The sequence below is a fragment of the Lupinus angustifolius genome, chromosome LG07 (assembly GCF_001865875.1).
Source record: "Lupinus angustifolius cultivar Tanjil chromosome LG07, LupAngTanjil_v1.0, whole genome shotgun sequence".
Taxonomy (NCBI): Eukaryota; Viridiplantae; Streptophyta; class Magnoliopsida; order Fabales; family Fabaceae; genus Lupinus; species Lupinus angustifolius.
Window position 1 is genome coordinate 7,725,021 of NC_032015.1, and position 18,245 is coordinate 7,743,265.

At 30.3% G+C, this 18,245-nt stretch overlaps 1 protein-coding gene across 1 annotated transcript; it reads right to left on the reverse strand.

Moving 5' to 3' along the window:
* Positions 12,062 to 12,964, reverse strand: LOC109352882. The gene has a single exon (XM_019595066.1). It carries the CDS (start codon positions 12,962 to 12,964, stop codon positions 12,062 to 12,064), a length of 903 nt encoding a protein of 300 aa, XP_019450611.1.

Sequence of the window (18,245 nt, forward strand, 5' to 3'; positions counted from 1 at the left end):
GATAAACAGCAGAAATCTAATTTGGAAGGTGAATTTTTTAAGGAGGAGACATGATTCTGTTTGGTGGGTCGTAGTAATAGGGTCAAGTGTTTTATTTTTCATGTATTTTCAATCATGGCAAGGAATGAGGTGTTTTAACATACAACAATAACTATGCACCATAATGTATAATTCTCTTACAAACTAATCGTATACCTCTCAATTTATTCATACTTTGAGGCAGAATTAGCTCACCTCTATTTCGTTTGAGTATGATATGATGGGTCTATATCTAAATTTACGAACCATACAATTTTAAAAAATGCCCCACAATGCTACAAGAAAGAAGGAATCCTAATTGAATCCAGTATATTAAACTCTTCTTGCAATTTAAAAAAAAAATCACTTAAAAATTACGATTAACATAAATTTAGATCATTCAACTATATATGAGTGATTATTAGTTAGCTAATGATCACTTAAAAATTCATATAATTTTTTTAATCTTAACCATTTATACAATAATTCAAGTTAATTGTTCTTATTTATTATAATAGTAATTGTTTTTGTTATTGTTCTTAGTTTGATAACATGAAAGCAACAAAATAACTAAGAAGCATGTAAGATAACATGAAAACAACAAAATAACTAACAAGCATGTAAGTCAATTTACAGAAGTTGTTCTAACTTAATTATTGATCTCAAGCATGTAAGTCATATTATTAATACAGTTTGTAACGAACCAAAAATAGTGAATAAACATTAATTCTTATGCTATTTGAATTTGCCTTCACATTATACCATATTTTATTTGACTTAATTACACTTATCATCATTTTTTGTTTAAGAAACTACAATTATCTCTTCTTCAAAAGTAATCAGTGTAACATATGTATATAATTAGATGTATCTTTATAAGTTTAAAAAATGAAGGAATAATTTATATAATTTTACTAAAACTCAAGAGATATGAGTGTAATTTACTCTATATTTTATTTTTCATTCATACTTAGAAACATGAAAACATGTGTATGGAATTACATTTAGGATGAACAAAAAGTCCAACAAGAAACACATTACGAGATGAGCAAAAAATTAATCAAGGCAAGAACACACGTGCTTGAAAATACATTTATGGGTAAGAATATTGTAAGACTGAGATTGCAACTAAGAGAGACTGAATTAATTGACTTAAAATAATGTCAACTTTTTCTACAAAATCAAGAATTAAAGTGCAGCGAAAAATATATGCAGAAGATTAATAAGTAAAATCAAAGAGATAAGAGAAAAAAGAATACACAAGGATTTTTATATTGGTTCACCATCTTGTCTACCTAAAGCTACGTCCACTACTCTTGCAACACAAGAGATTTTTCCACTAAAGATTATGAGTTGCAATTACAATATCTCACCCCGATCTATGTACCTTACACACTCCTTAATCCTTATTCACTTTTGGAAAACACATTTCCAAGTGATTCTAATCCCTTTTCTTATCACACCCCTGAAAGAAAGTATTCTGCAATAATATTGAAGAATAATCAACAATGGTGGAATTTCTTTTACAAGTATGAAAGTGATGTAACTTGCAATCCAAACAACTCTTTTGTATACTTAGTAATAATGCTCAATATGTTTGTAAAACTTTGAAACAATTACTTCAAGTAACTAAGAAAATTCTCTTTTGAAAGTATAAGAATTGAGTGCAAAAGTGCAGAAAAATAGTGAGAAAATTTTCAGAATTTGTGTGAGAGTTGTATGAAAGTTGTGTGTAGTGATTGTAAGTTTCAATGCTTTTATATAGGCTTTCCAATCGACCAAAATATCTCTTTAAAAGGGTAGATATTGATTGGAGTGAAAACATGTCTTTTGGGTTGAAACTCATTCACTTTGAATTTGAAAAACTGATGCAACAACTCTCAGTAATCGATTACAACATTGAGTAATCGATTTCCCAAATGTTATGTCCATTGAACATTTATTTTCGAATTAGAGTAATCGATTACAACAAGTTGAGTAATCGGTTACTCAACTTTAATAACACTGATAATATGTTACTCAAAGACAGTAATGACTTACTCTGATCAGTTTTTAGTTGGATAACGCTTTTCTCACACTCATAACCTGTTACTTAGATGAATAACCCGTTACACACTATTTTTGAAAATTGTTTGAAGTATTTTAAAGTGTTTCAATTTTCTTTTAAAAATAGTTTGAGCATTACTATTATTATATAATCAAGAGTATAAGATAGAAGTACCTATTTTAGACTTAGACCAAAAGTCTTGAATATCTTGAAGCTTGAATCTTCATTGTCTTCATAGGTATTCTTCATTTTCATCTTTTTAGTGATGTTGGCGTCTTCATTAAAATCGTGCCAAGGTCAGGGGCAAAGATCTTCTTCATAATCTCCCCCCTTTTGATAATGACAAACCAATATCTCTTTAACAATGTAGTTTTATGAGAGCAGCATACTTTGTGATATTCTTGACTTGTCTTGAGTATTCCCCCTTTCATTTGGAGTTATGTGCCTGAAATGTTTTAAACAGAAAATACACTCTCTCAACTTTTCTCCCCCTTTTGACTTCATCAAAAGTAGAAAAGCCAAGAGTTTTCCAACACAATATATATATAGAATACATGCAATAGGATATATATAACATATAATAATATGGATATCAAGATATAACGAAATTTGAGCAATATCATAAAAGTAAAAAAAAAAATGTTCAAGCATTAACAATGCAAACAACAATACAAACAACATAATAGAAATTTGTCCGAAACCAAGAGAAATTAACATTACAATCAGAAAATCCTAACAACGGATAAGGTCTAAGACTCAGGCTCAGAACTGTCTTCATCAACGTCCATGCTACTCAGCTTAGAAGAGAGACGATGGAGTTCAAACTTGATTTGTTGATTTTGTGAATCAAAGGCATCCATCTGGTTAGTGATGTAGCGTCGAAGAGAAATCAAATCATCCATAATAATCTGATTTGAATGCATGACAAAAATGAGGAAGATTGTGCATGAAATTCAGAAGGTTGAGGTTCAGAAGGATTAGCACGGGTAGGTTCCGGTTCAAGAGCAGGAGGTCTATCTTTCTTATGCTTGTACGTCCGGTCACGAAGATCAAATGTGAAGCCCATTTTGTGGATTACATCCACATCAATATGGCTTTCACGAGGGTCGGGACCTTAGTTTGTCCAGTAGTAGAAACACCGAAATGCTCAAGGATTTTTGTTATGAAGATTGCATATGGCAAATGGCTTTGGATTCCTCTTACAGACCACATTTGTGTCATTATCATCAGAGTCCAATTAATTTTCAGATTAAATTTCATAGCATACATCAATTGGAGTTCTATGTCACTTATTTGAGAGTGGTTTGAAAATTTTGGTAAGATGACATAGCTCAGAAAATAATGAAGCAAAAGGTCTTCTAGTTTGAGATGTCCAATATAAATGATATCTCTATTTTTAAAAGTTTCACCATAATCCTATTGCTTAAGCGTTTCTATTTCCTCTTTAATAATTCTACAGAGAGAATAATAAAAATATTTTCGATCATAGTTTTCCCATTCGTATACAATGCCGAAACCTGCAATACTCCCCTGATAGGGTATGTTACAACATAATGAACTCATGGTTTTCAAATCCAAAGTAATGTCTTGGCCTTTTACATAGGAAGTAAGACGGTTTTTCCTAAAGTTCTTGTTATAATAAAATACTCTAATCAGTTCAGGATAAATTTCATTTGATTCACAACATAAATCGAAAAGGTTTTGTTGTCTCAAGAGATAAGGAAATAGAAAATCTTCAAACTCAAAGTTCCCGAGATTACCATATTTGAGAGTAAAGATAATGCGACTATGGAAATGCTCCTCAAAGATTTTATGTTGCTCATCATTTGGTAGAAGTCGCGTTAAGTCAAGAGGGTTGGACTCCAAAGATGAAGTTCCTTGGTTCCTTTGAGTCACATTTGTGCGTTGCTTCTTTGATTTATAAGAGGAAGCCATGGATTGAGGTTTTTAGGTTTTTGGGTTTTTGGAGATTTGGGGTTTTTTGATTTAGGTCACTAAACACGAAAATGATGGTGTAGAAGTGTTTAGAATTGAAAATATGATATGAATAGACACAAAAATCACCCAAAACGGATCAAAAATGAAGATTTTATAGAGAGAATGGTGGCCACGAAGAGGGTTTGAAATGAGGAAGAGAAGTGACAAAAAAATGGAAATTTCATATAAATACCTGCACAGAGTAATCGGTTACTCACATTTAAGTAATTGGTTACTCAATTTTAAAAAAAATTAAGAATTTCAAACAATAGCATTGAGTTATCGTTTACTGAAACACGCTGTTCAACCTTGTAATCGGTTACTTTTCAGTGTAATTGATTACTGACCCCCGAAAAACTTATTTTTAGGAAAAATTAAGCTATGAAAAAGATTTTTAACCCAAAATTTGAAATATTAAACATAACTAAACATATTTAAGTTCAAGTAGACATGAAATAGATATAATGAAGCATACATATAATCATATATCAACATTTAAGATAAGTATGTTTCATCAAGAATGCCTAATTCTCGTCTAATTTTATAGAAAGGTTCTTTTGCCAATGGTTTAGTGAATATATCTACTTGTTAGTTGTGAGTATCAACAAATTCTATAGACACATCCTTCTTTTGGACATGGTCCCTAAGGAAGTGATGCCTTATATCAATGTGTTTGATTCTAGAATGCATAACATGATTCTTTGTGAGATTTATAGCACTTTTATTGTCACATTTTAAAGGAATGCACCCTAAGTCTAAGCCATAATCTCGTAATTGTTGTTTAAGCCACAACTCTTGGGCACAACAACTACATGTTGCTATATATTCAGCTTCAACCGTGCTTAGGACAACACATGCTTGTTTCTTGCAAGATCAAGAGACTAAAGCATTTCCCAAAATATGGCAAGTACCACTTGTACTTTTCCTCTCAGATTTGCACCCAGCAAAATCTGAATTCGAATATCTAACCCAATCACATATACTTCCTTTTGGATACCATAACTCGATGTTAGATGTATCCTTAAGATATTTCATGATTCTCTTAACTGCAACTAAGTGTGATTCCTTTGGTTTAGATTGATAACATCCACACAAACATACACTAAACATAATATCAGGTCTACTGGCAGTTAAATATAAAAGAGATCCAATCATACCTCATTACTTTGATATTTCATCCTGCTTCATCCGTATCAATATAAGTATCGAATCCCATATGAGTAGCTATTGGCTTGCAACCATCCATGTCAAATCTTTTTAGCAAGTCTCTGCAATACTTGGATTAACTTACGAAAATGCCATTGTCAAGTTGTTTGATTTGAAGTCCAAGGAAGTAATTTAACTTCCCTATCATGGACATTTCAAACCCTCCTTGCATCATTTTGCCAAATTTACTACACAAAACCTCATTAGTAGAACAAAAAATAATATCATATACATAAATTTGAACAAGTAGAGTATGATGATTTATTCTTTTTATAAAGAGTGTAGTGTCGACATTTCCTTTGTTGAAACCTTTTTCAAGTAAAAATTAGTTAGACGATCATACTATGCACTTAGATAAATATAATAACAATGTTACCTATACGAATGATTTTTATTTTGATGTTCTATGCATAGGTAACAAGACCTTTATTGCTTGAATAAATGACAATTTTGAATCTCCTCGTGCTATGTGCTTTGAACAACAGTTGCCATGATAATACATTTATGCTTATGGCTTTCAAACACTCCTGCAAAAGAAATTAAAAATATTTTCTAGGTACCCAATGTGATTTGGGTCCTACGGGGTTAGCACATTTCTCAACCCAAACATATTGGCCAGTTGGAATACCAACTTTTCTAATATGACATGAATTAGGAGTATGACCAACATTTTTTTACAATAAAGGTTGATGTTGATGCATCTTTTGTTTAGACTTGTAGTAAGAATGTTGATCAAGATTTTCTTTAGAAATATTATGCATGCAATCATTCTTAGTTTTCACAAAAGAACTCTTTGTCATACCATTAGTTTTTCGGCTATTTGTGTAGCCTAGACCTCTTCGATCATTGATATGTTTTTGAGTATTTAAAATATTGTCCCACTTATGAGTACTCTTCTTGAACATATTTATATTTTGATTTAATGAAACAATTTTAGTTTCAAAAGTATCACATTTTGGACAATCAATTCACTTGTCATTTGATTTGGATTTTAAAGCATCCAAATCTTTTTTTAGAATTTTATTTTGACTCTCAAGAAGTTCTATAGTGTTTTTCTGATTTATGCACATTTTAGAGAGTCTAATAAATTCTACATGTAATTCACAAAATCGTTTGGTTCAGAGTTACTAACCTCATAATCGTCATTTGAATTGTGTGATGCCATAAATGAAATATGTGTTTGCTCCTTAATTCTAAGTTCTGCATTTGAACCATCATCTTTATCTTATGATATAACATTTGTTCTTCTACGCTTCTTGTCCTTTTTTCTTTTGAAAGTGTGATGCTTTTCTTGGGCTGAACAATCACATTTTAGATGATATGGTTTTCTGCATATTGAGCATATAGATTTTTGCTTTGATGTTGATACTTCACCATTTGTTGTAGACCTTTGTACTTCTTTGGCTCCATATATCCTTTCTAGGGTGTACCAAATTTCCTTCGACGTTTTGCAACTTGACACTCTAAGGAATTCTTTTTATTCTAGACCCGACACACGAATGTTTTTGGCTTTAAGGTCGTATTGCACTTTCTTCTTGTCTTCATCATTCCATGAAGATTTTGGATTTACTTCCCTTACACTGTTGATAATGGTGAAGGGTTCATATGGTCCTTCTTCAATTGTATTTCATATGTCCAAGTCTTGAGAATCTATGAAGATTCTCATACTGATTTTCCAAAAGTCATAGTACTCTCCAACAAAGCTTGGAGGACAGTTGATGTTGGAACCTTATCCTATGAATGATCTTGAGACCATCTTTGATATATGATCATATATGAGAATATCTTACTCAAAAATAGCTTTGGTGCCAATTGTAAGACTGAGATTGCAACTAAGAGGGGGGTGAATTAGTTGACTTAAAATAATGTCCACTTTTTCTGCAAAATCAAGAGTTAAAGTGCAATGGAAAATATATGCAGAAAATTAATAAGTAAAATCAAAGAGATAAGGGAGAAGAGAATACACAAAGATTTTGATACTGGTTCACCTTCTTGTCCACTGAAGGCTACATCCAGCACTCTTGCAGCACAAGAGATTTTTCCACTAAAGATTATGAGTTACAATTACTATATATAACCCCGAGATCTCTATGTGCCTAACGCACTCCTTAATCAGTATTCCCCTTTAGAAAACACATTTCCAAGTGATTCTAATCCCCTTTCTTATTACATCCGTGAAAGAAAGTATTATGCAATAATAATGAAGAATGTTCAACAATGGCGGAATTGTCTTTACAATTATGAAAGTGATGTAACTTGTAATCCAAACAACTCTTTCGTATACTTAGTAATAATGCTCAATATGTTTGTAAAACTTTGAAACAATTACTTCGAGTAACTCAGAAAATTCTCTTTTGAAAGTTTAAGAACTGTGTGCAAAAGTGCAGAAAAATAGTGAGAGAATTTTCAAAATTTGTGTGAGAGTTATATGAAAGTTGTGTGTGGTGATTGTGAATTGCAATGCCTTTATATATGCTTTCCAATCAGTCAAAATGTCTCTTTGAAAGAGTAGAAATTGATTGAAATGAAAACATGTCTTTTGGGTTGAAACTCATTCACTTTGAATTTGAAAAACTGATACAACAACTCTGAGTAATCGATTACAGTATTGAGTAATCGATTACCCAAATGTTCTGTCTACTGAATATTTATTTTCGAATTAGAGTAATCGATTACAACAAGTTGAGTAATCAGTTACTCAACTTAATAACACTAGTAATCTGTTACTCAAAGATAGTAATGAATTACTCTCATCAGTTTTAAGTTGGATAACTCTTTTCTCAAACTCGTAACCTGTTACTTAGATGAAGTAACTGGTTACATACTATTTTTTAAAATTGTTTTAAGTATTTTAAAGTGTTTCAATTTTTTTTTAAAATAGTTTGAGTATTACTACTATTGTATAATTAAGAGTATATGATAGAAGTACCTATTTTAGACTTAGACTAAAAGTCTTGAATATCTTGAAGCTTGGATCTTCATTGTCTTCATAAATATTCTTTTTTTTCTTCTTTTTAATGATGTTAATATCTTTATCAAAACTGTGCTAAGGTTATGAGCAAAGATCTTCTTCACAAATATATCACACAAAATGATTATGATGAAGAACTAGCTAGTAGTTATCTCAAAAGGAAACCAAAAAAAAAACTATCAACAATCATAAGTTACACGAAATTCCGAAGTAAGATATACGAACCATCTAACGTATTGGAATGATAAATGAGAGGACGATTATGGGTCGCAATTATTATGGAGACAAGGAAAGAAATATTAATAAGGTTTTGGAAGTGCAAGGGTATTCTAAGTACTTAAAGAAGGAATATGGTGATAAATAAAATGTGGTGCAATGCTAAAAGATTCTCATATTTTTTTGGTCTTTTCAATGGATAATATTAACACCATGTTTAGTAAGCCCAACCTCTTGGAAATAGAAATTAGATTTAAGTATAAAATAGCAGCTTTCAATCCATTTTTTATACTAATGAGGCATAATAAGATAGTGTAAGGACCTATTAGATTCCTAAATATTGTAATATGCTAAAATTTTGATTCCTGTGAGTATTACTCATTGGAATGAGTAATCACATACTCTAACCAAAATTAGTTTTTAACTCATAAAGTGAGAGATATTTTTTATTATAAAAAAAATCTCAATTTTTTGGAGAACACCTTATTAAGAGCATCCACAATGGTAAACAACATATTCATTATTATATAAGTTTCGCACACTATTTTATAATTTATTACAACTCCCCATGAAATAAGAAAAAACATCTATTTTTTTCTCACAATGACAAACATCATTCTTATTCTTATTTGAGTTCCACAATATCTACATTTCCCCATAAAATCTACCTTTCTCCTCCCTTTCCCTTGGTTAAGAACAACAAAAAATTGTTCTTATTTAAAAACAAAAGTAAAAAAATAAGAACGACACAATAGAAAATAGAGTAAGTACGCACATAAGCTAAGAACAACCATTGTGATTGCTATAAGCTTGTTAGTACGCACATAGGTAAATTTATGAATGCTTTTGTTTTTGGAAAACAAAGCACAATATTGAATATGTGCATATAAGTAAGAATAAGAATGTGTGGAATATATACAATTAAGTTTGTTTTTTATAAATAAGGTATTTCATTAACCTTGAGGCCTCTTTTTACTGTTTGTAGATGTTATTCTCAACAAATACTATTTTTATAAGTTAAATCTTTGACTTTTCACCTAATATAATATTTAAGTGTTTACAAAGACATTACATCATTAGACCAATATCTAGTTAATTGATTAAGCTCTCTTTAAAGAACTAGGATCCTCTATCATAAAATGAGTATATCCTTATATACCAAATTAATCAAATTCATACAAGTAATATAAATATGCCAATTTCTATTTTTTATAATTTTTTTAATTTAGTGACAATTTATTATTAGATGGGATATGAAATTTGGAATAAACCTTGGAGTTTGGAAATATTGCTTTATATTTAAATCTAAACTCTTTTGCAAATTCATGATTTTATATTGAAGTGGGTCTATATCTCACGGTTAGCAGCCTCTCACTTTAAAATTGATGCAGCCAAGATGCTGTCTCTATCAACTTGCAACCATATTATTTTTATTCTCACGATTCCACAAAACCCCTCTTGTTACCAACTTAACTTGATATTTGATAATAACGGATGATTATTTGAACATCAAATTATCAAACGCGCATACATTATACAACAATTACCTGTTTTTCTGTATAATTCTTTCTATTTAATTTAAAATACATAAAAAGGGCAGAGGACAACATAATTAACAATTCAGTGATGCTGACAAAATGTTCTCCAATTTTAAAGGATATTATAAAATGATTGGAAGAAACAATTACAACATATAATTTAGTGATATCTTCATGTATATCATGGACGCACAAAACATTATAAAAATATTTATTTGGAAATTAGAAACATTGATATATGCTAGAACTATTTTTTGTAGAATTAACTAATTCTAGAGTGCGTGATTATTCATTCTAACAAATATCACTATAAGAAATCTAATTATTGACCTTTAGATTATCTTAAAGATTTAATGAGACTTTATATTATTAAACCAACACTTTATCTATATAATAAACTATATTTAAACTAAGGAAGAAACATTAATGGAGTTGCAAATTAAAACCAACATAACAAAGGTCACAGCTTTGTGATTGGGAAATTGACATGACAGAACTAACTCATACATGAGCAAAGATAAGCTGTACTATAATTATTTCAGTTGGTAATGTTAGGGCTAACGTGTTATCCCTTTATCTTTTTCTGACTCAACTCTTTCTATTCCTCTAGTGGCACTGTTTAGTTGTCATCATGTTCAAAGTTGTCATACCAATTTTTTATATAGGTATTTCATTTAATATATAATTTGTTATATATTTGTTTGATTATATATTATTTATTATAAAATTGATGTTAAGTAAATGATTAACACCTTACCCTGAATATTATATCCACCAATAATATACCATATGATTTGAGAACTGGTAATGGACATGTGCATCATTGAGTCACTAAGTTCTATCTCCTTTGAGAAATTGTCCTTTGGCACAAGGAGACTTATTCATTTAATATATAAAAGAAAGTATTTGTAATTACAGTATATGTTACATAGTAATTAATTAAACTAAGTAAAGGTGGAACACTTATGATCATTACCAATCGTCAAAGGTACTCATAGGTAAAAGGTAGCATGAATGATACATCTAATTGAAATTTAAAATTAGAGAAGTATAAGGAAATAAAGTTTAGCATAACACATCACAATCTTGGTAATGAAATATCAATTTTAAGTAATTATACAATAATTGATGCACATCGAAATTTTTTATTTAAATTATATAAGATTTTGGACAATAATGCTAACCATCACAAGATCATTTATAAAATTTTTTACAATAAAAAAATAAATTCTATCATATTTCAAAGAGAAAGAAACAAAAATCGCCCATGTTAAGAAATAAATTAACAATAAAAAGGGGAAAAGAAAGAAATTACATTTTACAATTGCCATGTCGCATTATAATATTCCCTACTTGAAGGAAAGAATATATTTCGCAACCACTTTATATCACAAAAAAACTTTATTTGCAACCATTTTAAATCACAACTCTAACCTTCTTTTTGTAAACATCTTGAATGTTGCATGTGCCACTCTTTTGTACTTTAATTTAAGTCTTCTTCAATATTGTTTATAAAAGATAAAAGTGGGGTATATCTATATGACTTGACTAGAGAAAGGGCATTTTTAGGTTATATTAATTTGTCCATTTCATTATAAATCATATTACCGAAGTTTGTTAAAACGATGGATCAACTTAATCTCAAAAAGCTAAGTTCATCAATGGAGAATTTTATAATTCATTGTAAATGGTTATTAACTCTGCTTCTCAAACCTCTATACAGATAACTTATATTCTACAGTTACTAAAAATATGATATATGAAATGTTTTGTTTAGTTTAAAAATATTTTTATAAAAAATAATTAAATATGACACATGTTATGATTTTAATGGCTGAATGAGATAATTTATTTCATTATATTATGATATATTTTATTCTCTTATAATTCACATAAGCATATATAAATAAAATTTGTGAAGCACACAATGAAGAATAATTTTATTATTACAACCAGTTAACCAATGATTAGAAAAAAATATCTATACAGTATTATTCGATATTTAGAGTTGGGTATATATTTAAAAAAATAAGATAAAATGTTACATAAATAAACCAAAAATTAAATCGTTGCATGATTTCTTTCTTGTTACTGTGAAAGAGTGTTGAGTAGTGCAACCCTAGAATTGATGAAAGCCCTCAACACTTTGTGGCTCACAATTTCGATGCCACAAATACATTCTTCCAAATCCTTAACCCTTTTTAAAACTGATCTCATTTCTTCAATTTCAATCTTCTTCATATTCTCAATGAAGCTTTCAACCCCATCATCTTGATCCTGAAGTTCTTCAACTATTTCTTCATCAGTTTTCATTCCCTTCTTTGTTCTTGTTATCTTCACTATTTGTGTCCATGTCAACTTTTTCGATGCAAACAACACCATTATGCGGTTGAAAACAACAACCGAAACAGACACCGTGACATTGATGACATCTTCTATGATTCCGACGAGTTCAGCATCCCCAAACATGGGTACTCTAAACATGATTTCATGTTGTGTAACAACGTTTCTAATGCAAGACACTAATTTCTTCATTTCTTTTACCATTTTCTTCTTAGCTTTAACATAGAGAACAACCTTTGTGCTATCTCGTTTTCTTATACCCACTTGAACAGCCGAGAGCTCTTCTTTGAAGGACAAAATTGACGTTTGGAACATTCCATAAACCTCGACAAACCGGAGGAAATCTTCTAGAAGCTTCTCGAAGAAGAGGGGGTGGCGGCGGAGAGACTCTTGTGTTTGAGGGAGTTGGAGTATATGATGAAGGGTATCATGTACATCTTTGAGATGGTTCAAGCATTGAGAAAGGTTTGAAGATGATGGTGTAGTAGTAATAGTGGTGAGGTTATTGACCTCATCTTTGATGTGAGAGATTAGAGGGTGAGATCTACATGGAAGACTTATGGATCTAATGTGGTGTGATAGGTGTGGTTTATTGTTATGTGGTGGTTTGTTTGGAAAAGAAAGGGTTCTTCTGAAAACACCTACCATTTTTTGTGATCTGAGATTTTGTTTTTTCTACTATGTAGTTGTGAGGTTGGAGATATAGAGAGAGAGAAATAGAGCTTTCTTTTGCTTTGGTTAGAGCATGTTGGAAACATAGTTGGAAGCTTATATATAGAGTTATATGCACATGGATTCTTACAAAGGGGAGAGAACAAAGACAGGTAGGATGGAATGTCTTCCATCCCTTAACACCGATTATGAACATGATAAAGGGAAATAATAGTAACTACATTATTAACATGTGCACATGTTCAAAACATTATATTATACACCAATATTGTTGATAACTTGAGATGGTAAGTGAGTTCAAAGAGTGAAATAGATGATAAAAGATCATGGAAAAAAATATTTAGGTATTTTATGTTATCTCAAATTGTGTTTTATATGCTGTCTCAGATCTTATTTTATAAGATGTCATGTATGGATGATAATAAAATAAAAACATAATGATAATAAAAATTTAAAATTTGTAATTGACATAATATATATTTATTAGCGCAATATAATGATATAGAAAATCTTTGTCCATCTTAAGTTGAGTTCAAGCTTAAGATAAAGTATTGTAGATACTTTGCATGAAAATAAATCTTGCATAAAAAAAATCTTTGGTATAAATATATATAGCAAAGTAAAAGTAATATACTTTTAAGTGTTTAAATATATATAGCTGTTAAGTGCCAAATTGTTAAGGAAAATTCATATGCTTTTGGGGCAGTGCGTATTTATGCTATAACGATGTAAGATTCATGATAACTTAGTAATCTTATTTTGTGTAAGAAATTTTATGTGTTTATGTTGTTTCAGGATAAAATTTAATAAGAAAATGAGAAAATGAGAAGATTGGTGCTTCTAAGCATTGCAAGCCTCCCCCAAAGCCAGGAGAGGTCGCCCAAGCCACAAATAGGAGAAAAATTACTAGAAATCACTATTGTCGGGACTGTCGCCCAAGCAACAATTGGAGCTAAAAAGGTCCTGATCCTCGCCTAAGAGAAGGATCCTTGCCCAAGCGAGGGATGTCTCGCCCAAGCGAGGTACTCCGGTCTAAAAGCCTCTTATTTTCTCACCCAAGCGAGAATCTCTAGCTTGGGCGAGGGCTTAGAAGTTAGAATTGATATTGGCGGTTTCGGAAGTCAGAAAGAGATTCCATTTCACTTTTCAAAAGCTTTGAGGCACAAAAAACAGAGAGAAAACAAAGGAAAGAAGTTGAAGTCGTGGGAACGAATCTAAATCAGATTTTCTTATATACTTTCATGATTAGAGTGTTATATTAGCGAGGAGGAGTGACTAGATCTTCGTTGTTGGGATTTGAAATGTAATTTTCTTACCTTGTCCTCCTGGATTCAATTCTAATGTAATTGTTATTTGTTTTTGGGAAGTTTATCCCGTTCTTAATGCATGAGTTTAATTAGCTACTGAATTCTTGTTTTTGGGTTCAAAAGTTAAAATTTGACATATGATTTATATTATCTTCCTTCATACATCATTATTTCACGAATGGATAATGATATATGAATTGTTTTTACATAGTTTTTAATGCTAGTTATTTAGTCAATTAGCCAATGAATTGGTAACTGAGTGATTATCTAAGGATTTTACACTCAAGGAATTGATGTAAATGAATTGTCGAAAATGTGCATCAAAATCAGTAACTTCGCAAGTTGCTTAGAATTGAATCTATGGATGTCAAAAGGGAAAGATGATGAATTTCGATCACAACTCTTTTAAATTCGTGGTTAACATTTTATTTTAATTCAACATTGTTACAAAATCATTATCACATTATTAAACACATTCGTGTAAATAGTTGCTCAATTAATTCTTGTAGGAATTAGTGTAAATTCATTTTGCTCCCTGATGTCGATATCCTAATACTTTACCGGATTTCACTACTTAGATGATATAGTGCGCTTGCCGTTCCACAAATATCTAACAATAGCTTAGTTCTTAATGGAATAAGAATATTCATACTTTGTTGTCCATTATGTCAATCTTATTTATGACTTTTGTTCTTAAACAAGAACAATTGTTGGTTGTTCTTATTCAAGGGAAAACGAGGTAGATATTGTGGGACCTAAATAAGATTAAGAATGATATTTGTTATTATAAGAAAAAATGAGATATTATTCTTATTTCATGAAAAGTTATAATAAAATTATAAAAATAATATGTGAGATTCAAATAAAAATGAATATGTTGTTTGCGATCGTGGTTGCTCTAATATTCTAAACTTTTGAATAAGTGGTGAGAGATGGGGAAAGAAGGGGACTTGATCCGAGAATAAATGCATCTGATCACAAGCGATATGTGGATAATTGAAGGCATGCAGTAGTCTTGGTTCCATTTCCTGTGGAAAGGTGACACCATGTGAGTTTAACACCCTGGTTCTTCTTAATTAATCACTGTCCTTTAAGATTCAACATTCAGCACTATTATGAACAAATTTTATAAAGTGACAAAAATGACAGGGTGGATATCGTGGACCACGCAGACTTTGGTTGCAAGCTCTTCCATGAGAGGCTGCAGACACAACATATATACTAGCAACCCATAACATAAAAGCACCTCCTTTATTGACCTAATGCAATCGCAGAACCCAAAAATGGGAGGGAGGGAATAATACGAGTAGATATCCCTAGGGGAGTGATTTCTCTACCTGAATGTGAGAGATAATATAATTAATTTGTACCCTAAAAAATAATAAAATTTAGACCTCAATTTTTTGTGTGCCACATATTAAAATATGGTTTAAGTACTACCAGGATCTTGACCCCTGACATAGGTCCTCAAGTATTAGATGAATATTATTTTTGGTACTATGAAGGATATTCATTCACCTATAAGTAAGAAATTAATCTCGTTTGGGATGCTGACTACTCAGTCCTGTAAGGGATGAAGATCACTTGTCTCATATGATGTCTCACTTTATGTTCCAAACCAATTAGAGTGCTCCATTTTATTACCTATTGTTTTTAAAATTTTTATTTTATTCACGTGTTAATATATAATTGGATTGGGACAGGAAGACACTGCTGGAGACAGGTGATCCTCATCCTCCCTATAAGTATCGCTCGCATGAGTTGAACATTACATTTTTCGATCATTTTAAAGATGTAGCAGAATCTTACATTACTAAGTAAATATCCTATCATCTAACATAGATTTTAATTAGTTTTAATAAAAATTTAAAAATTCCAAAAATTGTTTTTTACCTCATATTCTAGTACTAAAGAATATAGCAGAAAACATTCCTAACCAGAAGTAACACACATCTCCTTTAAGACATGTTCTAGGACAAATAGTATTACTATTAACAACATCTACATTGTTCATTTGGAATAAATTTGATTGAAATCATTACTAGTTAACCATTAGTACAACTCCTCTGGAATACAATGAAAATGCTTTTACAAAATAAATTTAATTTTAATTTTTAAAAAATTAAATTGAGGACCATTATATATTTTATGTGGCACATGTCATCAATCGTCCTAATTTAATACTGGAGAGTACTATGTTCACTGAAGTGGTCTCCACATTTATTGGATAAGCCAGATTCCAATCCAATACTTGCTTAGATAAGCCTCCGGATAACATAGGACATCAACAATTAGTGAGTAAAACTCTACCCAACTCATTCATCTAGTATGCCACAATAATGGTCGAGCTAGAAAAGGGTTGGGTCTCATCGGGTTTAGGGTTGAGTTCAAGTTAAAAAATTAGACCAATTAATATTTAGGATCGGATAGAGACCAAATATGAACCAGGCTGACCTGTTCCATGGCTACTAACTTATCATGTTTATACGTGTCTCTATCCAATTTTGTACAAAGTAATGATACATTTTTTGGTTAAAAGTATCATTATTATCTATTTTTATCACATATACATGATTAATAGTATATACATGTATTATTTTATATGTTGAATTACATACTCATAATAATAAGTAATATTGAGAAAATTTTATCTAAAATGAATATACATTATATTTAACCGAGTCTAAGATTGAGTCCATGTTTAAAGGCTAACTCAGTCGATATTTAGGGTCGGGTTAGTTTCACATCTATAATTAGGTCCAAATTCAAAAAATAACTCAACAAATATTTAAGTCTGAGTAAGAGACAAATCTTAACCGAACCATGATCACCCAATAAAAGATGTGAAAAGGTTTCCTTAATTATCCGACACAATTGCTATCAATGTTTGATGATAAGATTTCCCAGCTTTTGGCATTTGCTTTTTGATTGTATAATACTGTAAAATATACTAAACCTAGCAAGTTTTCCGGTGGTAGTTAAAGTTATATGCCTGGATACATGCTTTACTACTCGTTAATTTGAACTTTATACTGGTTTACAAATTAACTGTCAAACGTGTATTGTCATAGTTAAAATATGATTAGAATGTGAATAGTATTAACTAAAAGGTATATAGTAAAAATTTAGTTTTTAAATCCCTTTATTTCTCTACTCCTTATCATGTATGTTCTCCAACAATAAATCTAACTAATATGAGCTAAAGTATTATGAGAAGTAAAACACATACATAAGCTATAATATTTCTTTGGAAAAATCTCATTATTATCTACTATTTACTTTCTTTAATAACATGTATCTCATTAAAAGTTTCGATAACATATTTTTAAGAAATTTAATTTAATTTTCCAACGAAATTACCATTTCATATTACTGTCAGGTAGACATCACTCATTACTACTATATATATATATATATATGTGGAGAGATCACATATTTCCAAGATATCTCATCATATGTTTTTTAAAAAATTTCTTTTTGTTTATGTGTCAATATCTGACAATGAAATATCACTGGGACAAGTGATATGTATTCTATATAGGACAATTATATGGAAATACATAAAAAAAAATAACAATAATACATGTATTTGTTAATTTAAATTAAAATTACATTTTTACTCTTAAAATTTTTATCTCCATTAATTAATGAAGATGAGTTTGAGTCCTCTGGGATAGGGGGATTTAATAGACTCCAATTCGTAAATAAATGTTGTGCAAATCATGACCAAATAACTACAGGAGTGATTAAAAAATTCTTATCTGATTCTATATAGTATTAAACGAGTATATAATAAGTGTGCTTGCAACTACCACACGGGAGGGCAAGAATATTGTAATGTAAAACAAATTCCATTGAGTCAAATTATTATTTGCCACCTACCAATACTAATCTATACCTAATATGTATGAGAATTACTCCATTCATATACATTTATCTGTTTTGTTTTT